This window comes from Sapajus apella, unplaced genomic scaffold, assembly GCF_009761245.1.
Source record: "Sapajus apella isolate SASKATOON/1434 unplaced genomic scaffold, GSC_monkey_1.0 scaffold115, whole genome shotgun sequence".
In the NCBI taxonomy this organism is placed as follows: Eukaryota; Metazoa; Chordata; class Mammalia; order Primates; family Cebidae; genus Sapajus; species Sapajus apella.
The window spans coordinates 4840129-4864407 of record NW_022437055.1 but is presented as its reverse complement, the minus strand read 5'-3'; the positions used below and the strand labels follow the sequence as shown (position 1 = coordinate 4864407).

General features: G+C 39.7%; 1 protein-coding gene across 5 annotated transcripts in view; it reads right to left on the bottom strand.

Moving 5' to 3' along the window:
- Positions 1–6353: 6353 nt before the first annotated feature.
- PHF6 (PHD finger protein 6) overlaps positions 6354–24279 on the bottom strand; it is a 67416-nt gene continuing 49490 nt past the window's right edge. For 2 of the 5 annotated variants that reach the window (XM_032260244.1, XM_032260240.1), the window contains exons 10-11: positions 20491–20617; positions 17044–20154 (exon numbers count right to left, since the gene is read on the bottom strand). In XM_032260244.1, the coding sequence (XP_032116135.1) occupies positions 20491–20617 (127 nt within the window). In that variant the 3' untranslated portion in view covers positions 17044–20154. Of the gene's footprint in view, positions 6628–17043; positions 20618–24279 lie in introns of those variants that run through there. The other 3 variants (XM_032260243.1, XM_032260242.1, XM_032260241.1) reach the window with 2 other exon arrangements.

Genomic DNA, 24279 nt, shown 5'->3' with positions numbered 1-24279 from the left:
GAGAGGGACTCGTTCCGTCACCCAGGCTGGGATGCAGTGGCATGATCACAGCTCACTGCAGCCTCTACCTCCCAGGTTCAGGTGATCCTCCCACCTCAGCCTCCTGAGTAGCTAAGACTAAAGGCATGCACCACCACACCCAGGTACTTAAAAAAATTTTTTTTTTGCAGAGACAGGGTCTCGTTTTGTTGCTCAGGCTGGTCTCAAGCTCCTGGGCTCAAGCAATCCTCCTGCCTTGGCCTCCCAAAGTGTTAGGATTACAGGTGTGAGCCACCTGGCCTGGCCACTTCATATTCTTAATCAAGTCTTATAAACTTGTATATTTCAGGCTCAAATATAGGGAAAGGCTTCAAATCAGAAAGGGTTCAACTTACTTTAGGGTAATTTTGTCTAGGTAAAATGTTACAATGAAATTATGTCTTTTCAAGCAGGGTAGGACATACGTTCACATGTAAGGGCTAACAAAGTAACTTAACAAATCAACTTGTAAAGATTTGATTGGTAAGTCTAAAATACTTCTATTGTTTGCTACCGATTACAGTACACTCTGTACAGGACAGATTCTAACACTCTGAAGATTTCACTAGGCCTTCTCTGTTCCCATGTTCTTGCCCCCACCCATGGTTATCATAGACTACTTACAGCTAGGCCCATTCATTGTCTCCATTTGGATACTTCTGGTTACTATAAGAAAGGAGCCAGAACAATTTGGCCTTTCAGTAGGCGGTCTCTGCTTTCCCTTCACAATGGCCTAAATGTCCTTGCTAGAAATTAAAGCTGTGCTGCCGAATGTAGCAGCCACTAGACACACACATGGCTATTTAAATCTAAGTTTAAATTAATGAAAATTAAAATGTTAACTTTGGTTCCTTAGTCCTACTGGCCACATTTCAAATGTTCAATAGCCGCTTGTAACTGGTGGCTACTGCATCAGACAGTGCAGACGGAACATTTTCATCACTGCAGAAAATCCTGTAAAGCAGCCCTGGGCCAGAGTTGGTCTTCTGGAAAGAATGACAAAGAATAGTCTCATAGCCTCAGGAGGAAGGACTATTCTAGAAACAGGCTTCTCAGTGTAAGCTGATACTGTTACCAGGTGCATAAAACTGGCAGACCGTTCCAGTGCACCTAAGACTCAGGGATTTCCAGAACTATGTTAGCCTAGAGGCAGATGTCTTCATGAAGGTAAACTGTTACTAGAATTGGAAGATGAATTAGGGCTGAGTAAATCAATAAAAGAAATCTAGTTATGGTTGTCTGGGAATTGGTTTTTATGTCCCTTTCTTTCTTGCTCCACTTCTTTTTGTTGTTGTTGTTTTTTAATTTTAATTTTAGTTTTTGATGAGATGAAGTTTCGCTCTTGTTGCCCAGGCTGGAGTGCAATGTCACGATCTCGGCTCACCGCAACTTCCACCTCCTGGGTTCAAGCAATTCTCCTGCCTCAGCCTCCCAAGTAGCTGGGATTGTACATACGTGCCACCACGCCTGGGTAATTTTGTATTTTTAGTAGAGATGGAGTTTCTCCATGTTGGTCAGGCTGGTCTCAAACTCCAGACCTCAGGTAATCTGCCTGCCTAGGCCTCCCAAAGTGCTGGGATTACAGGTGTGTGCCACCGCGCCTGGCCTGTTGTTGTTTTTTTGAGAGGGTCTCGCTCTGTTGCCCAAGCTAGAGTGCAGCAGTATAATCACAGTTCACTGCAGTCTCTACCTCCTAGGCCCAGGAGGTAAGCCCCTGAGTAGCTGGGACTATGGGTGTGCACCACTATGATTTTTGTAGAGATGGGGTTGCACCACATTACCAAGGCTGTTCTTTCTCCATTTCTTTCTTTTTTTTTCTTTTTGAGATGGAGTCTCGCACTGTTGTCTGGGCTAGAGTGCAATCACTGCAGCTGATCTTGGCTCACTGCAACCTCTGCCTCCCAGGTTCAAGCGATTCTCCTGCCTCAGCCTCCCGAGTAGCTGAGATTACAGGAGCCTGCTACCATGCCTGGCTAATTTTTTGTATTTTTTTTAGTAGAGATGGGGTTTTACTACGTTGGCCAGGCTGGGCTTGAACTCCTTACCTTGTGATCCGCCTGCCTCAGCCTCCCAAAGTGCTGGCATCACTGGCGTGAACCACCACACCTGGCCTCTTTTTCCATTTCTAACGCTCAGTTTCATAGTCTGTATCAATGCCATTGAGAGGAACACATTCTCTCAAAAATTCATTACCAGTGGACTTCCAACCTAAACTTAAACTTCTAAACTAAAAGCACAGCTCCTTCCTTGGTTTGCATGATATTTCAGTTATCTGATTTTTGGAAGGGGTGCACTTAAAGAAAACGTACGAGGGAGGACATGAAGTGGGATAGGGAACGTGAGAGGATGACACGAAGCACGATAGGGAACAGGAGAGAACTGAGCAAGGACATGGTTTTAGATACAGTTTAGCCTTGGCTGGGTTCACAGGGGGAAACATTTGCAGTAGTCCTGCTTGAGGCAGGCACCACGGATTTTGTATCCTAGAATCATTCATTGGCTATAAGGGGAGTATAGCTTCCTAGGTTCCCATCAGGCAAGGGCAGATAATTAGAAGTCACAGGGGTAAGCTGCACTTGAAACAGATGTGGGATGGGGTACTAGCTGGTGAAGAGACCGAGGCAGGGCACCAATAGCATCTACTACACCCAGGTCCACACGCTACAGCAAATGGATGCTACTAAACATAAGTCACCATGGGAGTATATTTGGAAATACCTTCATAATATAAGAAACCAGTTTAAAGGAATAATGTCTGTAATATAATGCTAATAAAGACTATGTGTACTGCATAATTAAGACTATGCCTATTTTCCACCATTTGTTAGAGTTTTTTTTTTTTCTTTTTTTGAGATGGAGTTTCGCTCTTGCCACCCAGGCTGGAGTGCAGTGGCACAAATTCAGCTCACTGCAACCTCCACCTCCTGGGTTCAACCGATTTTCTTGCCTCAGTCTCTCAAGTAGATGGGATTACAGGCATGTGCTACCATGCCTAGCTAATTTTTATATTTTTAGTAGAGACGGGGTTTTGCCATGTTGGTCAGGCTGGTCTCGAACTCCTGACCTCAGTTGATCCGTCTGCCTTGGCCCCCCAAAGGGCTGGGATTACAGGCGTGAGCCACTGTGCCTTGGCCATTTGTTAGAAATTTTAAAAGCCTTAGGTAGGCACAGTGGCTCACGCCTGTAATCTCAGCCCTTTGGGAGGCTGAAGCTGGCAGATCACTTGAGGTCAGAAGTTCGAGACCAGCCTGGCCAACATGGTGAAACCCTGTCTCCACTAGAAATACAAAAATTAGCCATGTGTAGTGGCGGGCACCTGTTATCCCAGCTACTTGGGAGGCTGAGGCAGAAGAATCACTTGAATCCAGGAAGCAGACGTTTCAATGAGCTGACATCACGCCACTGCACTCCAGCCTGGGCAACAGAGCAAGACTCCATCTAAAAAAAAAAAAGCAGGGGGAATTTTAAAATAGCTTATTTTAATAATTTGTGTAGGTGAATCTAGATAAAATTATAAAAACTACATGATACAGAAATGTTTCTACTTCCACTTTGTGTGTGGACTTTTAAAGCCATAATACCTGATAACTTTTTCTTTTTCAGAGATGGGAGTCTCACTCTGTCCCCCAGGCTAGAGTGCAGTGGCACAATCTTGGCTCACTGCAACCTCCGACTCCTGGGTTCAAGTGATTCTCCTGCCTCAGCCTCCTGAGTAGCTGGGACTACAGGTGCCCACCACCATGCCCAGCTAATTTTTGTATTTTTAGTAAAGACATGGTTTCACCATGTTGGCCAGGCTGGTCACCAACTCCTGACCTTAAGTGATCCACCTGCTTCAGCCTCCCAAAGTGCTGGGATTACAGGTGTGAGCCACCCTGCCCAGCCTCCTGATACCTTTATCTAATAATTATTTAGCAATTGTATTTTATCTGTTATTTTGATTGCATCTCCTAATATTCTTTTTTTTTTTTTGAATGGAATCTTGCCCTTTCCCCAGGCTGGAGTGCAGTGGCATAATCTTGACTCACTCCAACCTCCACCTCCTGGGTTCAAGTGATTCTCCTGCCTTAGCCTCTCCAAAGTAGACGGGACTACAGGTGTGCACCACCACCCCCAGATAATTTTTGCATTTTTAGTAGTGATGGGATTTTACCATGTTGGCCAGGATGGTCTCGATCTCCTGACCTCGTGATCTTTCTACCTTGGCCTCCCAAAGTGCTGGGATTACAGGCATGAGCTACAGTGACCGGCCTGCATCTCCTAATATTCTTAAGTGCCTTTGGGAAGTTTAAATTAGTATAAAACTAGAATAACGAGCATTTGATTTTATACAGTTTACCACAATTGCATGTAGTATATGCCTATATTCATACATATCTTTATATATATATATATATATATATATAGTACATATCACAAATAATATGTAGATAGTAAATATAATGTGAATTGTCACCTTGATTTCAAACAAAACTCCAAGAACATGCATTTGCTCCTACTACTATCTGCAGCAATTTTGATAACAATGGTAAACACTTAATAGCATTCACCACTGGAGAAATTTAAACACTGGATGTTTGAAGACAACCAGAGATGATTGTTAAAAATTGGTGGGGAAGGGGTGTTCAATAATAGTATTGTGATTGCATTTGTTAAAAGTATACATTTTAGAGACATATAATGATATATATGAGGATGAGAAATGATGTCTCTGGGATTTGCTTCAAAATAAACCATGGTGTGTGGGGACAGGGAATTAGAAGGAATAAGAAACAAGATGGGAAATTCGTTCATAATTGTTGAAGTGGGGTAATATGTTTATGGTAAGAACTTTCTGCAGGGCATTTAGCAATATGAATGAATGGACTTCAAACAATATGTATAAAACTCTTTGATGACCAGGCGCAGTGGCTCACACCTGTAATCCTGGCACTTTGGGAGGCCAAGAGGGTGGATCATTTGAGGTCAGGAGTTTGAGACTAGCCTGACCAACATGGTAAAACCCCATCTCTACTAAAAACACAAGAATTAGCTGGGCATGGTGGTGCATGCCTGTAGTCTCAGCTACTTGGGAGACTGAGGCTGGAGAATGCCTTGAACTCAGGAGGCGGATGTTGCAGTGAGCCGAGATTGTGCCACTGCACTCCAGCCTGGTGACAGAGCGAGACTCCATCTCACAACAACAACAACAAAACTCTTTGACTTGGGAATTTTTGTTCTGGAAATGTATCTTAAGGGAAAAATTAGACAAGGACAGAAAGCTGTATGTACAAGAATGTTCATCTCAGCATTGTTTATTTTTAGATGTCTATTACCCATGTGTCCTATAAGAAAGAAAGAAGTGTTACTTCAGCAAAATGAAAACGGAACCTAAGATAGATGAGGACAGGAGATACAAACAAAACAAAACAGTCACAAGTTAAGGTTGAAAACAGTGCAGAAAGTCAATTTCCTCTATTTTGAGTGCACTTCAGTGGAAGAGGTTGAGAATCATTCTGAGTACTGGGATAGGAGATTGTTCTCTCTAGCTCATCTGAACCAAATAGTTTGTACTCTTTCCTTCAGATGGCTCTTTAGTCAAATATCCTGATGACCTTCCCAAGGCTTACTCCTGTTCCATGAGTTTGCTGACCCTAGTTTTGAACCTTCTTCAGACCCTCTGGGAAAAAGCTGCTGTTTCTGCTGGTGTGTTTAACTTTTAAGCAAAATTGGAAAATTATAGAAAAGTTGCTGGGCACAGTGGCTCATTCCTGTAATCCGAGCACTTTGGGAGGCTGAGGCAGGAAGATTGATTGAACTCAGGAGTTCGAGACCAGCCTTGGCAACATGACAAAACCCCATCTCTACAAATAACATAAAAATTAGCTGGGTATGGTGGTGCATGCCTGTGGTTCCAGCTACTTGGGAGGCTGAGGTGGAAGGATGGCTTGAGCCCAGGTAGTTGAGGCTGCAGTGAGTCAAGATCATGCCACTGCACTCCAGGATGGGTGACAGGGCAAGACACTGTCTCAAAAAATAAATAAATAAAAAATTTAAAAGAAAATTATAAAAAAGTTGCAGGAAAAGCACAAATAATTCCTGTATATCCTTCACCAAGATTCACCAACTTGTGACATTTTGCCCCATTTGCTTTATGTTTTCACATATACACACACATTTTTCTCCTGAACCAGTTAAATTATAGACATAACACCTCATTACTCCTAAATACTTCAGTATACGTTTCTAAGAATAAGGGTATTCTCTTATATAGCTACAGTACAACTATTAGAATCAGGAAACTAACTGACACAATATTATGTAATACTCAATCCACATTTACATTTAGCCAATAGTCCCCAAAATGTCCTCCAGAGCAAGATTCCCCCTTACCCCCAAATCAGCATCCAATTCAGGATGAAGCATTACTTTTAGTTGTCATGTCTCTTTAGTCACCTTTGGTCTGGAACAGTTCCTTAGCCTTTCTTTGTTTCTGAGGATATTTTTTTGAGGAGTACAGGCCAGTCTTTCTGTAGAACATCCTTCAATCTGAGGGTCTCAGCTGTTTCTTGGTGATAAGATCAGCACTATTTGCAATAACAAAATGGCAACCATAAAACCTGCAAACAACTGTACAATGATAGGGAAATGGTTACGTAAACTATGATACATCCACAAAATGGACTATTATGTAGCCACTAAGAATGACAGAATATACTGACCTGGAAAGACATTTCCAATTTTTAAATGAAAAAGGTAGATTATAACTTAATAGATATGAACTTATTTTTATAAAAATAATATATATGCATAGAAATGTCTGAAAGATTTTACAAAACATACAGTGTGGCCTATGGTTACCAGAATTATGGGAGATTTCAAATTTTTACTTATCTGTATTTTATAATTTATGTGTAATCAACATCAATTCACCTGTTAATAGTAAAAAAAAAAATACATTTAAAAAGAGGCTAGCTTCTTGATTTTATATGTGAAAGATCATGGTGTGGAAAAGGGAATACAAATTACTTTTCTGTTAAAAAAAAGAATGAAAAGGACTTACTACCATGAACCAGTTAATTTAACTTACAATCACTTTATCTCCTATACTCCTTAAGACAACACAGTGGTTTAAGGGATATCACCCCTGTTCTGACAGACGGGGCGGTGGCTGAGGCTGAGAGAAGAGTTACGAGTGGCCAATCTAGGATTCAAACCCAGGTCTTTCAGACCATACCCTTATTTTACTTCATCTCACATTGCTCCTGTGTAGCCCTCCTGGAGGGCAGAACTAGGAGAATAAGCAGGTGGAAGTTGCAAGAAGGTGATTTTTTTTTTTTTTTTTTTTGAGACAGGGTCTTGCTCTCTTTCCCAGGCTGGAGTGCAGTGGCATGATCACAGCTTACTGCAGCCTCAACCTCCCGGGCTTAAGCGATTTTCCCACCTCAGTCTCCCCAGTAGATGAGACTACAGGCACGTGCCACCACGCTCGACTAATTTTTTGTTTTTTTGAGATAGATAGGGTTTCACTTTGTTGCCCAGGCTAGAGTGCAATGGCATGGTCTCAGCTCACTGCAGCCTCAACTCCTGAGCTTAAGCAATCCTTCCACCTCAGCCTACCCAAGTAGTGGGGGCTATAGGAGCATACCACCATGCCTCACTAATTTTTGTATTTCTTGTAGAGACATGGTTTTGCCATGTTGCCCAGGCTAATTTTTAAATTGTTTTGTAGAGATGAGGCCTCACTATGTTGCCCAGCCTGGTCTCAAATTCCTGGGTTCAAACGATCCTCCTGCCTCGGCCTCCCAAAGTGCTGGGATTACAAGCATAAGGAGGTGATTTTTTTCGAACAGCAGAATTGAAGAATTGTGAAATGGGCTGAGCTCTCTGTACCTAGAAATATTGGAGTAGAAGGCAGATGTCATTGAGGGATGTGGCAGAAAGGGCTCCTGGAGAAGAACGGCAGCACTGTTTTTCAGCTGTCTGCTGCCTGACTCCGTCTGGATACAGGGCTTGGAAAGTTGACTAGAATTCTCCATCTTTTGGTCTCACAACCTTTCATCTGGTGATTTTCACAGTGTCATAAGTAGGTATGTGTTTCAACTGTTCTTCTCTTGACTAGACATGAATTACATATGTCTACGTATGTATATAAATGCATTTTGGTTTCCCAATGCACCTCAAGCTTTGAGTTGTTTCTGCCATGTGGCATTTTTCATAAGCAACTTGGTTAATCACCTCTATTACCCCTGGATATTGCTGGCCCCAACCTCCCACTTTTCTCTTTTCTTTTCTACCCTTTCACTGCCCTGTAAAGTTCATCCCACCCTTCACTTAGACATTTTACCTTTGCCAAGGAAATACCACAATTTATGTAGATTCCTATTAAATCTCTGCGAGCAGGGAAGGGAGTGGGTAGATAGTCCATGGAGGGTCCCAGCCAGTGGACTTTGCAATCTTGGTTTTATTATTAAGTGTGTTACTTCTATTCTTGGGTCACTTGCAAGAGCAGATTAGCAGAGGACCAAATACAGGTGATTGTTCTTCACCTGTATTTCAGCACTTGGATTGTCAGGGACATCAAGTAGAGTCAAGACATAAGATAACTGTCTGGGCGCAGTGGCTCATGCCTGTAATACCAGCACTTTGGGAGGCCGAGGTGACAGGACTGCTTGAGCTCAAGAGTTTGAGACCAGCCTGGGCAATTCAGCAAAACCACATCTCTACAAAAATAAAAAAATAAAAATAAAAAAATAAGAAAAACCCAACTGGGCACAGTGGCTCATGCCCGTAATCCCAGCACTTTGGGAGGCCAAGGCAGGAGGATCACAATGTCAGGAGTTTGAGACTAACCTGGCCAAATAGTGAAATCCCATCTCTACTAAAAATACAAAAATTAGCCGGGTGTGGTGGTGCTGTAATCCCAGCTACTCAGGAGGTTGAAGCAGGAGAATTGCTTGAACCCAGGAGGTGCAGGTTGCAGTGAGCCAAGATTGCACCATTGCACTCCAGCCTGGGCGACAGAGTGAAACTCCATCTACAAAAAAGCCAGTTGTGGTGGCAGATACCTGTAGACCTAGCTACTTGGGAGGCTGAATCCAGAGGATCGCTTGAGCCCAGGAGGTCAAGGCTGCAGTGAGCTATGATTGCACCATTGCGCTCCAGCCTGGGTGACAAAGCAAGACACTGTCTCAAAAAAAAGAGAGAGATAGAGACAGAGAACTGGAAAAACACCTATTGGTTTTCACAACAATCATTGGTAGACTTTGCTGGAGCAGTTTTTGCGTAGTTGAGAATAGTAAAGGTGGGGAGACAGAAGCGAGTGCAGTGGGTTGATGAACAAGTAATAAAAATACAGAAATTGAGATGTCAAGTAGTAACTTGACTTTCTTTTTTTTTTTTTTGAGACGGAGTTTCACTCATGTTACCCAGGCTGGAGTGCAATGGCGCAATCTCGGCTCACCGCAACCTCCACCTCCTGGATTCAGGCAATTCTCCTGCCTCAGCCTCCTGAGTAGCTGGGATTACAGGCACGCGCCACCATGCCCAGCTAATTTTTTATATTTTTAGTAGAGACGGGGTTTCACCATGTTGACCAGGATGGTCTCGATCTCTTGACCTCGTGATCCACCCGCCTCGGCCTCCCAAAGTGCTGGGATTACAGGCTTGAGCCACCGCGCCCGGCCTGTAACTTGACTTTCAAGAAAATTAAATGAGGAGAGAAATGGGAATTATATGACAAGAGGAGAAAAGCTAGACTTGGAAACACAGGTACAAGGGCCAATGTATTGAGAGATGGGATAGTCTTGGATCTGTGCTCACTCCTTTAATCTCCACAACTCTATGGGTGAAGTATGATTTCTATTTGCATTTTATTTATTTATTTATGAGATGGAGTCTCACTCTGTTACCCAGACTGGAGTGCAGAGGCGTGGGGTCTGCCTCCTGGGTTCAAGCAATTCTCCTGCCTCAGCCTCCTGAGTAGCTGGGATAACAGGTACTCGCCACCACGCCTGGCTAATTTTTGTATTTTTAGTAGAGACAGGGTTTCACCATGTTGCCTCAGCTGGTCTCAAACTCCTGACCTCAAGTGATCCGCCAACCTCAGCCTCCCTCCCAAAATGCTGGAATTACAGGCATGAGCCACCGTGCCTGGCCCCCTGAATTATTTTCAAGGAAATCCCAGATATCCTACCACTTTACAGTAAGTATTTCAGTATGTATATTTAAAAGATAAAAACGCTTATTTTTAGTGTTTTCTCATGATCTTTAAAATCTCTACTACATCTACAGTGATGTTTTATTTTTAATATTGCTTATGCTTTCTCTTTATTTTCTTTTTAAACTGTAAATTTTGATGTAAGCTCAAGCTTACAGAAATGTTGCAACAATAGTACAGACAATTCCTGAATGCCCTTTACTCAGATTCACCAGTTTCAACAAATCTCGTCCCACTCGCTTTATCAGCTGCCTTCTCGCTGTCTCTGTGTATGTGTGTGCGTATATATATTTTTTCAGAGCCGTTTGTAAATTGGAGCTATTGTTCTTCACCTGTATTTCAGTGCGTACTTTCTAAGACATTCTTTTACATACCCCGGTACAATCAGGACATTTGGCCTTGAGTTGTTACTGCTATACTCCAGTCTTGACAATCGTTTCAATACCATCCTTTATAGTTACTTTTTTCACAGTCCACGATCACACATTACACTGAACTGTCTCCTGAACAAGGAAGAGTTCCCCAGAGTTTGCCTTTCGTGACACTGACATTTTTGACGAATCTTGGCCAGATGTTTTGTAGAATGTCCCTCAATCTGGGTTTGTCTGATGCTGCCCCACGAATGGACTCAGGTCATGCATTTTTGGACGACTACCATAGAAATTATACTTGTTCTCAGAGCAGCACAGCAGGAGGTAAATAGTGTCATTTTTTCCCATTATTGTTGACGTTCTTTCATTGTCCATTCACAGTGGTGTCTTCCCTTTGTAAAATTACTACTTTCCTCTTTGTTATTAATAACTTGTGGCTTAGTTTGGGGGTATGTAAGTATCCTATTCCTCATCAAGCTTTCACCCACTACTTTTGGCACCCATTGCTGACTCTCACCCAAATTAGTTATTACTATGATTACATGTGTGGGCTACTGTGCCTGGCCTCTATCTGCATTTTAAATTTGAGACAATGGGAGTGGAGAGAGGCTTAATAAATTAAGCAAGCTTACATGGAATTTGAATCTGGGCCACAAAAGTCTATAGTCTGCATGCTTATGTTTGTAATAGTTTCTAGGTACTATAATGGGAAAGACAAGTAGGTTAAAAGGACAGAAGACTGATGTGGGGAACCTCAGACCAAAAGCCAAATATCTGCAGTGGCATCAGTCTGCATTGTTGTGGTTTTCATTAGCAGGTCATCTTCCCCAGATATAAGAGTGAGGCAAATTCTTGGCATGGGGAGGTAAAATGGTGGAAGAGAATTGAGGTAAGTGGGGAAGTTGAGGTCAGTGGTATGAAGAGGTAACGGACAGCTGGACACAGTGTCTCACGTCTGTAATCCCAATACTTTGGGAGGCCGAGGCAGGTGGATCACCTGAGGTCAGGAGTTTGAGACCAGCCTGGCCAACATGGTGAAATCCTGCCTTGACTAAAAATACAAAATTAGCTGGGCATGGTGGCGCATGCCTGTAATCCCGCTACTTGGGAGGCTGAGGCAGGAGAATCTCTTGAACCCAGGAGGCGGAGGTTGTAGTGAGCCGAGATCGTGCCATTGCACTCTAGCCTCGTGCCACTGCACTACAGCCTCACAACAAGAGCAAAAAAAAAAAAAAAAAAAAAAAAAAAGAATCGAAACTGCACTAGCTTATCAGCAATAAGAATGGAGAGGGTGGATTCAAAAGGGAGTGGTAGGCTTTGTGGAACCAGCAGGTAGATGTGGTAATCCAAGTCGACCAATTGTAACCCTACTGACTGATGGTGTCATTAACAAATAGATAAAAGTCAGGTCAGGACAACTTAGTTTGGGACTCACATTTGGGTAGCCAGCAGATTGGGTAGACATGTGCAGAAGAAGTGTTGAGACTTAGCATGAAGCTGCAGTGAGTGGAGGATAATCGTGTGGAACACACAGGTAGCACCTGTAAGCAGATTGTGGTGATAGGGAAGAATAATCCAAGATGGCAAGAGCAGAACCAGGTAACACTTCAGGGTAAGGAGGAGAGCGAGAAAAGGAGTGGTCTTGAATGGGATGGTACAGATACGGGCACTAGGGAAAGAGACTTTCCAGGAGGGCATCAAAGGAAAAAAAGAATGCAGTTGTGACTGTTTCAAGTTTTGCATCCATCTTTCTAGGAAGTGGCCTATAAACTGTAGGGTGCATTTCCAAGTTCCATGCAATGGCATATCCCCAGTTATTAAATGCTCCAAAGACCACAGTAAAGGCTGCCTAAACTTCTTCTCTCCTACCCTGCCTCTTTGCTAAGCAGCATATGTTTTCTTTAATGCCTTTTTTTTCTTTTTCTTTTTTCCTGCATCCCCAGCACACTGGCTAGCTGCCCGAAGCCGTTTGGGCACATGGAATAGGTTGAAACGCTTAAGAACGACTCTTCTAAGGGATGTCCAGAAAAAATGTTGTATTTGAGGATAATGCCAAAATTCCAGCTCTTTGATCTGTAACTTTCAGAAACTGCTTAGCTTTTGTGCTTGCTCTCTAACCAGGAACATATGAGAACAGGGTCCAAAGAATTATTGCTTCCTGGTAATACTAAATCAATACTAAATATAGAACATAAGCCTATTGGGCTTAAGGATCAGGAAAGTTTGAAAATAAGCCTTTGTATTAAATTGTCTGGCTAACCTCTGAAATAAAAATAACAGCAGTCTCCATGATTGCTACAGTTCTAAGTTACAAATCTTTTTCAATAAAATTGTTTGGCTAGTGTCATAAATACTAATTAGCACCAAATGTGATTTTGAGAATTAGAAAAAACTAATTTTCATGTAGCACTGATTAATCCTTCACTACATTCAATTTATTCTTTATTTTAAAACTTCCAGGCTGACTGACCAGCATAATTGGATATCCATGTTATTTTTACCAATTTATTTTCAGACATGCAGGTAACTGTTGCTTGAAATTGCTAAATGACAAAAATAATAGCTCATTTTTGGCAAATGAGCTAAAAGCATCACAACATTTTTTCTGGCTAGGCTTAGATTTTATTCATAAAAGGACAAAACAACTACCTAGATGATTTCATCTTGTTTCACATAACTGACCGCTTGTTAGGCACAGTCATAATTTTGGGAATGAGCGCCATCACATGACAGATAAAGGTTATAGGAGTTTTTTAACAGAACAGTACATGACCCTTCAGGTGTCCTGAACAGAGCTACATATGACTCTGGACACAGAGCAGGTCCATCTAGAAACAATAGACAGTGATGAGCAATGTTACATTTCAGAAAGAAGGGAAATGATTCACCAACTACTGATGTTAATACATGCGAAATAAACCTTCTGATTTAACCTTTTCACAAATGAAATGTGGTGCCCCCTTTCTCAAAGATGATTCATATGTCACTTTCAGATACAGTCTATATGGGTTTTAAAATCAAACCCCATAGAATTTTCTGGAGTGTGTGTGTTTTTTTCTTAAAGGCACCACACTTAAAAGCACTCTTCTGGAATGGAGAAGCAAGCAAGCTTAATCCCTGGAGTAGCTGGTAACTTTTATTTTTGAGACAGGGTCTTGCTCTGTTGCCTGGGCTGGAATGCCATGGGAGCCAATACAGCTCACTGCAGCCTTGACTTCCCAGGCTTAAGCGATCCTCCAACCTCAGCCTCCTGAACAGCTGGGATGACAGGCACATGCCACCACACCCAGCTAGGTGGGGATCTCACTATGTTACCCAGGCTGGTCTTGAGCCCCTGCGCTCAAGTGATCCTCCTGCCTCAGCCTCCCAAAGTGCTGAGAGTACAGATGTGAGCCACAAATGGCTGGACGGCAATTTTAATCAAAACTTTAAATGTACATACCCTTGACTTAGCAGTTCTACTTCTGGAAATTTATCCTGAGAGATTACTTGAATAAAGGATATATGTAAGGCTGGAGAGAATAATTCCAGTTAATCCATACACTGAAATACCAGGGAGCTACTAGAAAAAAAAAAAAGTGAGAAATCTAGATGTACTGACACCTTGTAATGTTGTTCAAGTGAAAAAAGACGAGGTACAGAACTGTAAGTATGATTCTATTTATAGTAAAAACATTCTATTTTTTATTCATGATTCTATTTATGTTATGCATGATTCTCTTTATGTAAAAAAGTGTTATGTATATACAGAAGCATTTGGAAGAATATGTATCAGATATTTCTAGGGAGTAGGCTTGTACAGAGGGGGGATTTTCATATTTTGCTTATAGATCTTTATATTTTAATTTTGCAAAATGACTACATAGCACTTTAAAAATTGAGATTAAAATTCACATAACATAAAAAACACTCTTTTAAAGTGTATAATTTGATTTTTAGTATATTCACAAAGTCGTGCAATCATCAACCACAACCTAATTCTAGACATTTTACCACCCCCAAAAAGAAATACTATACCCGATTATAGTCGTTTCTCATTCCCCCCATGTTTGCTGCACCTGAGAACCACTAATCTGTATTCTATCTCTATGGATTTGCCTCTCTGAACAATTTGTATAAATGGAATCATATAATATATGACCTCTGTACCTGGCTTCTTAGCATATTTTCAAGGCTCATTTACATTGGCATATGTATCAGTAATTAATTCCTTTTTATGACCAAATATTAATTTAATACAAATCTGTAAATAGGTCTCATTTAAAAAATACTCAGAAACAACTTACCCCTCTGTACCAATTACTTTATAGAAACTCAATAACAACTCTAAATCCAGCATCCATATTAAAGCATAGTTTATTTCTGTCTCCTAACACAGTCTTCAATATCTAGTCTCTCAGGTTCCCTTTAAAAGGTTACTCCCTCGGCCGGGCATGGTGGCTCATGCCTGTAATCCCAGCACTTTGGGAGTCTGAGGCAGGCGGATCACCTGCGGTCAGGAGTTCAAGACCAACATTCACCAACACGGAGAAATCCTGTCTCTACTAAAAATGCAAAATTAGCTGGGAGTGGTGGCACATGCCTGTAATCCCAGCTTCTTGGGGGGCTGAGGCAGGAGAATCGCTTCAACCTGGGAGGCGGGGGTTGTGGTGAGCCAAGATGGCGCCATTGCACTCCAGCCTGGTCAACAAGAGCAAAACTCCGTCTCAAAAAAAAAAAAAAAAAAGTTTACTCCCTCAAACAGTATTTTTGTTTTCATTGGAATATTATCATTCACACAGTAGAGCTGGCTAGCTCTTTGCCCAGTTGCATTTTATTTTTCTTTTCTCCCCACCACTGCCCCACTCCCAGCATAAAAACCCACTTATAGCCACTGAGAGGTATAGGCAAAAGTGTACTTTGGATGTTTACGGATCTGCTGTCTTCTGACAAGGCTGCAGGTCTGATTGACTGACTTCAGTACACTGACCATATGTAGATCATGTCTGCTATCATGTAACACTTTCCTAATGCCACCATTAACTTGTACAGCAATTGGTTATTTTATGGTTTTCATCTTCTGAGTAAAAATCATAAATACATTTTTGCTTTACATCATTAATATCCAGTTACCTCATTATCTGAACAAGACAATATTATGTAACTTGGTTGACATATAAAGCAGCATTTTGCCTACAAACCGAGGACTTAGTCTAATATGTAAATATAACAGGGATTGGGTTTTTCTCTTAAAAAGATAAACCAGCCATCTGCTAGCCACAGAATTTTCCTAAGAAATTCTACCAGGTCCATCCTTTCGAGTAACCTTAGCAATTGCTGGTGACTGCTACTGGAAAAATAAAACAAAAACCAGCTTAAATAGTTTCAATTAGCTAAAGAATACCACACAACTCCCCATCTCCATATTTTTATGGCAATTAAAATGAGACTTTAAAATTTGGTGGCAGTTGGGTGGGTGCAGCGGCTCATACCTGTAATTCCAGCACTTTGGGAGGCTGAGGCGGATGGATCACCAGGTCAGGAGTTTGAGACCAGCCTGGCCAAGATGGTGAAAACCGTCTCTACTAAAAATACAAAAATTAGCCAGGTGTGGTGGCAGGAGCCTGTAATCCCAGCTACTCAGGAGGCTGAGGCAGAAGAATTGCTTGAACCTGGGAGGCGGAGGTTGCAGTGAGCTGAGATCATGCCACTGTACTCTAACCTGGGTGACACAGCAAGACTCCATCTCAAAAAAAAAAAAAAAAAAAATTGGTGGCAATTAAAATGAGACTTAATAATGAATTTTAAACACACACAGACACACATGTACCAGGCGCTACTGGGTAACATTTGCAGTGAAGTACACCATCCTATGTTCTGGAGTTAATTAGAACCTGTTACTTGATTTTTTCCTAACCTACTCTGCAGGTTAGGAATTGTGTGTATGGAATGAGCATATCCTACTCATTACAACTTTGATTTCTGCCCTGGATGGACAAACCTCAATATATGAACACTGTACTAGAAGCATACTGTCTATGGTAATAGTAGTACATTTAAAGCTGTCGGTAAAATCCCTTTACGACAAGGATATTAATCCTGCACCCATATTACCAATCTGATAAATTGTACTAGGAGCTTTAGTTTATTCTAAAAATAACCTTCTAACTAGGCTCCAGAGGATCTGATTTAAGCCACGGGTATCTATCTGAAACATGTAATTAAAAAAACAAGATGTAATGCAGTTCGATTGTACTTAAAAGATTGCAGTTTCTCTCCATTATAAAACCTTTATATTGTGGAACTCTGAACTGGATTCAAATTCACATTTTTTTTCTCCCATACTTGTTTAATGTCAAGTTATTAAACAAACTAGGTATTTTACTCTGAAATAAAGCAAGACTAAAAGGAACACAATACAATTGCTGTTATCAAATAAGCTTCAGTATACACTTTCACAAAAAAGACAAACAAAGATGAAAGTCATAAGTCATTTATTGAATGAATAGTATATGCAAGAATACCAATAAAAGGAAACTAATACTACAAACTACAATTTTGAAAATAAAGCCAATATAACAGGAACAAAATATACATAACATGAGAGGAATGTTTGATTTTTGACCCATAATGCATTCCTTATCTTTACAATTAACCTAAATGTCTGTTAGAACAAAACTGCATACCTTGGTTTAACTGCAGCGCTTTTTAAAAAAAGCAACAACACTCTAGAACACTTTTTCTTTTGCTTTGAGATATTTGAGATTCACACATTTGTTCAAGTTCATAGATTCTGATTCAATAGATCTACAGATCTTGTTATCTCTTAATATCTTGAGTAGCGTGTATCTGAGCAAGTACTATCTGAAATTCGAAAACTGCTGTTCCTTGAAATAAAGTTTACTTCAGTTGTGGGTTTTTAATAACTTGAGATGAAAGTAAAATTTACCCCCTGCCCCCCTCCCCCCAGGAACAAAGAGCTCTTATTAAAAGTATAGAAACTCAAGTCTATCTTTCTATTCTAAAGAACATTTCCTACTAACATTTCTGGTAAGGCAATAAATGCTCCAGAATAATCTTCAATATACGCTTGCAAAGATTACACTGTTTAATATCAATAACAGAAAAACAAAACAAAACAAGAAAAAAAAGAAAAAAGACGCTTCAAAATTTCAGGCTAAAATATGCATAAAAGACAGTAACGGCAGTATTTTCTGAAATGATGTAAATGTTATATACTCATCAAATAATGTCATGCTTATTAAAACTACAGTTAAGGACTTAAGAGATGTACAGTAAATACACTGCTGAGGTCCATTTTTCTAAATATTAATACCACAATGTAATTACTACCCAGAAGATGATGATGCTACTTGGGAACATAAGTACTGTACAATTTTTACATTGTAAGGCACTTTTACTCAGCATGTGATGAAAACATGATTACAGAATCAAAATATTGGAGGTTTACAACCAAACATGATTTTTCATGTGAATTCATTTTACATTTGAGTTTTTAATGCAAGATTGTTTAGCCAATCACACCACAGTGAGAAAAACAGGTAGTCAGCCACTTATCTAGCCAACCAAAAGGTAAAGTGCTATTCTGGTTGCTAGTGGCAGAAAAAGGGCTGAAGAAACCCATACAAATTCGTACATTTTACTACATAACATATCAATCAACTGACAGCTATAGTACTTGAACTGCTTTATGTAATTATTGACTGGCCATGATTACCCCTGGCACCTTCCATTTTTCCTAAAAAAAAAAACAAATGATTACAGTAGTTGTCCAAAAATGAAGGAGCTCTGTTGTCCCATGGGTAAGTCTATGGCACACAATGTAAAAAATGATCCAGACACAGTGATTTAAGTATTTAAAAAATAATGATTTTCAAGCTGTTGTAAGGAAAGAAAGTACAGATCCTTTGGGAGAAGTCACATAGCTTGGTAAACAAACATCTAGGTCTGTCCTTGCACTTCAAGTCATGATGAATTTTGAAAATCACATACACACAAATACCCAATGGCATATTAAGAGCAAAAAGAGAAAACATATAGGGCAACCCACTACTAAAGCTAGTTTCCTTCTAAAAATAGTAAAAGATGGTTAAAATAAAGCAAGCATTGAGTCCCTTGACTTACGTAAATGTGTGAATACACACTTGACAAACGTGACCTTAAGGGACTAAGTTTTAAAAAAATTCAGTCATTAAGCACAGTGTAATTTTCCACCTGTTACATTTTAAAAATGCTGCTCTATCAGCTGCAGAATATTTTAATGTACAGTCAAGTTAATATGTTCGTTTCTTACTTTAAAATCTGCTTTATTGTGGTAGCTTAATAATTCGATTAATCAAAATCCCTCCCCTTGGTATTGAGGTGCTATGGTAATATCAGGCAGACCACAACTAAAGTTTTTTGGTTTTGCCATAAAGAAATGCATAAATGTGCTTCAGCAGGTAAGTAGAAGAAAATATCACTAGCTAGAAATGCCAGTGTGAAAATCCTTTCTAAAAAGCTGGGTTCTTAGGCTTTCAAAAACAATTCTGACGATCGATAAAACAACATCAAGCCCTACAAGAAGAAAAGTAGGGCACAAAAGCCTATTTTATAGATAACCAAAGCAATGACTGAAAACATTAAAATCTTAAATAAAGTTTCTAAAATAGTGGTCACAAAAGTTAAAATAAATACTGTTTTATGCAAAGACGTTTTTACTCCTACAGCACATGAGACCTCCTTACGTACTCTGCGCCAATATGTGAAGTGTTCCACACAACAGGGCACTCGAGAGGAACAGGTTTCGGACATGGTGTCTGAAGTCCTTAGCAAGCGGTAAAACGTTTAATTTGCTGTTGCCAAATGTTAGTTTAAACTTGAAGGACTCCGTCATTTTGCCAGAAGCCCTTTGTATAACATGGAAAGAGAGGAGGTGTGCTGTCAAGAGAATTTTGGCATAAGCACTGGAGCTCATAGCTTATCATTACCAGTTGCCCGAGTCCATGCTGGTCAGTGAGAACAAGTTTAACAAGAACCAAATGAAAAGCTTTAGCGTACTTCTTGGAAGAGATTTTTAGCATGTGCTGTCAAAGCCAAGAGAAAAAGAAGGTTCTCTTCATTTTTAGCCTCCATTACTTGAGTGTGAAAAAAAAGAAGTCCACAAATTACCATGTGCTGCCACCAATGGCATGTTTGCTTTATAAAGTAAAACTTGCTTATGCTTTCCCTTGAGTAAGGATCCACTGACAAACTTAAACACCCTAAACAACAGAACTTTGTTCAGTCCAGAAATATAGCTTACTTCATTTCATCTGCTTTAACTGCTGACACTATACACAGAGTTAATAGTGTTTCAACTGCTTCCCAGAAACTGCAAACTATAGCTACGTAATATCAACATGTCAAACTCAGCCTTCTCGTGAAGGCTCATAAAACAAATAAGCATTTTTAGGCAGTTCAATGAAGGATCTAAGAGTTGGGCAGTAAAAAGTTACAAACCCTTTTTGATTTTAGAAAACAGTGAAAAAAGAATAGTAGTTATGGATGTCTTATTCATTCCCAGTTTTCTAACTCTGTCCCATGAACCTGTTTAAAAGATGATAAAAAAATGTAAAATATGATGCTTGAGGGGAACACAATCAATATAATGTTATTGAGGAGTGTGAATATCTTATTGATTTGACATTACAACTACACTTATTGATAAAGCGGATAGCTTGTTTTTACGGTTACAAAATCAGCTAATTAAAAAAAAAAAACAACTACTATGCAAGGCTACAAAATCCTCAGCATTTTAGTAACATGCTCTTAACTAAACATAATAGGTTTAAAAAAAATCTTACTGCATACCACTACTTCAACATATATTTAACAGTGTGTATTGTATCCTGACAACAGATCCCATATAATTAACTTTCATACCTAGTTTCCATTAAGTTGCTGCTGAGTTAGTTGTTGATCAATTTCTACTTTTCCTCGGCTTTTACTCTCTCGTTCCTCATCTTCTTCATCTCTCTCATCATTTCCGCTATGATTTTTACAGTATAGTCTACAATGATGAAAGACAAAAATCTCAAAACACTTTGCCACTATTGATGAAAATATATTCATGCCATCATTAGCGGATGCAGCTACTGCTCATTTAAAACCTGGGTTTCCTCATCCACACTTTAAAAAATACTCCCCAATTAGTTACAGACCCATTTCTATCCAAAAAATAGGAAAACACACTACTATTGAGATAATAACAGTTCATCTGAAACAAAATCTCTGGTTTAGGATGACAGTTATCGTAAGACAATTCCTCATTTTGTCCAATGAGATTAAAAGCAAAGTTCTGGCTAACTTGAAAATACCAACCTTCAGGTATACTGATGAAATAATCAAATTCTATAAATTTGTTTCATGTATTTAATATAAAATCACATTTTAGGAAATATATATTCTATCTATACTGCTGCCTTCTGCTCACATTTGATGAAACAATTTTACTCAAACTCTTCAAATGTCTTTTCATCATAGCATCCTAACTTTCACTGGGATACCTACATGAGCCATCCAACAGTTTTCCAGCACTGTATTTGGCAATGTCTCTTTTAATCTAGACCGGTACATCCAACTTCTTGTTTTTACATGACACTGACTTTTTAGGATGAGATCAGACCAGACAATCTGTCAACTGTAGCACATTCTGGACTTGTCTAATTGTGGTACCATTTTATTTGCTTCTCTCTCGCCCTGTATTTCCTATACACTGGGAATAAGGTCTAAGGGATTGGTTAGCTTCAGGTTCGGCTTTTCTTTTTCTGTCAAGACACGTTGTAGGTAATCCTGAATACTTCAGGAGGCATCTAATCTCAAAATGTTCTGCTCCTGGGTGACACCATGTTTGATTATTTGGTTAAAGCAGTGGTGATGGTCAGATTTCTCCATTGTAAAGGTGCGTTTTCCCCTTTAAATCTGGCAAGTTATCTCTGGAGTGATACTGATATCAGGCTTGGATCTAACCTTTTAAATGGGTATACAGACTGTATGTTTAAAATTCATTTTTAATAAAAATCGTAATATAGGTGATTTGGACAATCAAACAAGGGCAGGCTGATTTGAGCTCAGTTTTATGTCAATCATACATAAGATGACAATGGAACAATACTTAGAAAATGTTCACTGGATGCCCTCTTGTGGTCAGCCAATAGATAAAGAAAATCATCTAGGAATTCACATGTCACAAATAGATTATCTAAACTAGGTCTAATATTTGAGTAGAATAAAAGGCAGGGGTGGGGTCTGGGACAGTGAACAACAATAACAACTGACTTTAATTGAGTTTTGTTCATTATTTTTCTTTTTAGTTTTTAAACATTTTCAATAACTTTCAAAGAGCTAGGGAGAATTGCGTGCTTCAAATGCTACACATTAGGAACTACCTCTTTTTAAAATTTTAAATAATGAGTTTAAATATCAACAGTGAGATTCCTACACAGTGGCACCTATGAAAAATCTTCCCATAAAAATATAACCTAAATCTAATTAAACTTCTGAACCAACTTCTAGTTTACAAGAAATGGGAGAGAGGGATAGAGACACAAGTTAAATGGTATCATTAAATGGCAAAGACACAAATCTAGGATGTGGGACTTTGACAGGACAATTGATTGAGGCTCTTCAATAAGTAATGGGACAAGTACGTCCGTATTTAGACTTAAGAGACATATCAAATGCAATGGATGGACCTTGCATGTATCCAGATTTGAACAAATTAAGTCTAAAATGACATTTTTGATAAAACTGGGCAAATGTGAAAATGGATTGGGTATAAGATGATACTAAGAAATAACTTAATGTTACAAAGTGTGTTTATATAACTATATAATGACAAGAGATCTGGAATTTTGCTTTAATATACTTCAGGAAAATAATAAATAAAGCAACTGTGGGAATAACTTGCTAGCTGATATGAGGACTTGTTATAATATTCTGTTTTGTTTACATTTGAAAATCATATTTTTAGCCAGGCACAGTGGCTCACACTTGTAATCCTAGCACTTTGGGAGGCTCAGGCGAGTGGATCACTTGAGGTCGGGAGTTTGAGACCAGCATGGAGAAACCCCATCTCTACTAAAAATACAAAAATTAGCAGGGCATGGTGGTGCATGCCTGTAATCCCAGCTACTCAGGAGGCTAAGGCAAGAGGTTCGCTTGAACTTGCGAGGTGGAGGTTGTGTTGAGCCAAGATTGCACCATTTGCACTCCAGCCTGGGTGACAAAAGCAATACTCCATCTCCCAAAAAAAAAAAAAAAAAAAAAAAAAAAGAAAGAAAAAGAAAATCATCTTTTTAATAGAAAGTTTCCTCTAAGAGGACAAGTACTTTGTTCTTGGAACAACTTTTAATCATTTTACAGGATTATTTTTTACTTGTAGAATATTTCCCATAGGCCCTTATATGCCCTTCATTCATTTAGGTGCCAAGGTCACAGGTATCAACTAGTCAAACAAGATTTCTGCTGTCACAGAACTCTATTTTTTATGATGGGAGGCCGACATTTAAAAAAAAAATCCATATTGAAATAGTTTAAAATATAATAAAGACAAACAGGATAAACACAAATAAAAATTATTATATATCCCTCCCTCGTCTTTCAAATATGAATACAGTCAGGACCCAGAAAGGCTGGTAATGAAGAAAAGCCACATGTAGGAGACAGGGAAGCCACTTCATTCAGAAATATTCCTCCCTGCATTTCCTATTTGTCCCTTCTTCTCTCCCCGAACTACGTGCCTATGGGCTCTCATTTGAACTCAATGGTCTCTATCTGGAATCCACATTACAAGTGGATTGCAGAAACGCATCTCAATGGGAAAAAAGAAAAAGAGCAATTCAACTCATTATGGATCCTAGTACTAATATTTTTGTTTCGAGATGGTCACTGAAATATGGTTGTCTAAAAGCTAAAAAGTAAAAACAAGATGTCTGAAAAAGGAACCAATAGAAAAAACTGATATACCCATATAATAGTATATTAGGCAATCATTAAAATAGATGTAGGCTGGGCACGATGGCTCATGCCTATAATCCCAGCATTTTTGGAGGCCAGAGTGGGTGGATTGCTTTAGCCCAGGAGTTTGAGACCAGCCTGGGCGACGTGGTAAAATCCTGTCTGTACAAAAAAAATTAGCCAGGTATCATGGGTTGCCCCTGTGGTCCCAGCTACTTGGGAGGCTGAGGTGGGAAGATCACCTGAGTCTGGGAGATTGAGGCTGCAGTGGGCTGTGACTGCACCATTGCACTCCAGCCTAGGTGACAGAGTGAGACCCTGTCTCAAAAATTAAAAAGATGTAAAGCTGTTTAATGTCACAGAAAAATGTCTCAGATCTAGTATGAGTAGCTGGGATTACAGGCACATGCCACCATGACCGGTTAATTTTGGATTTTTAGTAGAGACAGGGTTTCTCCATGTTGGTCAGGCTGGTCTTAAACTCCCAACCTCAAGTGATCCACCCGCCTCGGCCTCCCAAAGTGCTAAGATTAGAGGCATGCACCACCGCACCTGGCAGAAGATCTTGTTTTTATAAATACACACACATAATCACATAAATGTCCAAGAGAAAATATTCCAAAAGATTTAAGATTATTATCGCTGTGTGGTAGAATTAAAGTTGACATTAAGTATTTTTTCTCATCTATATTTCCATTTTTCTTTCAAAATGAA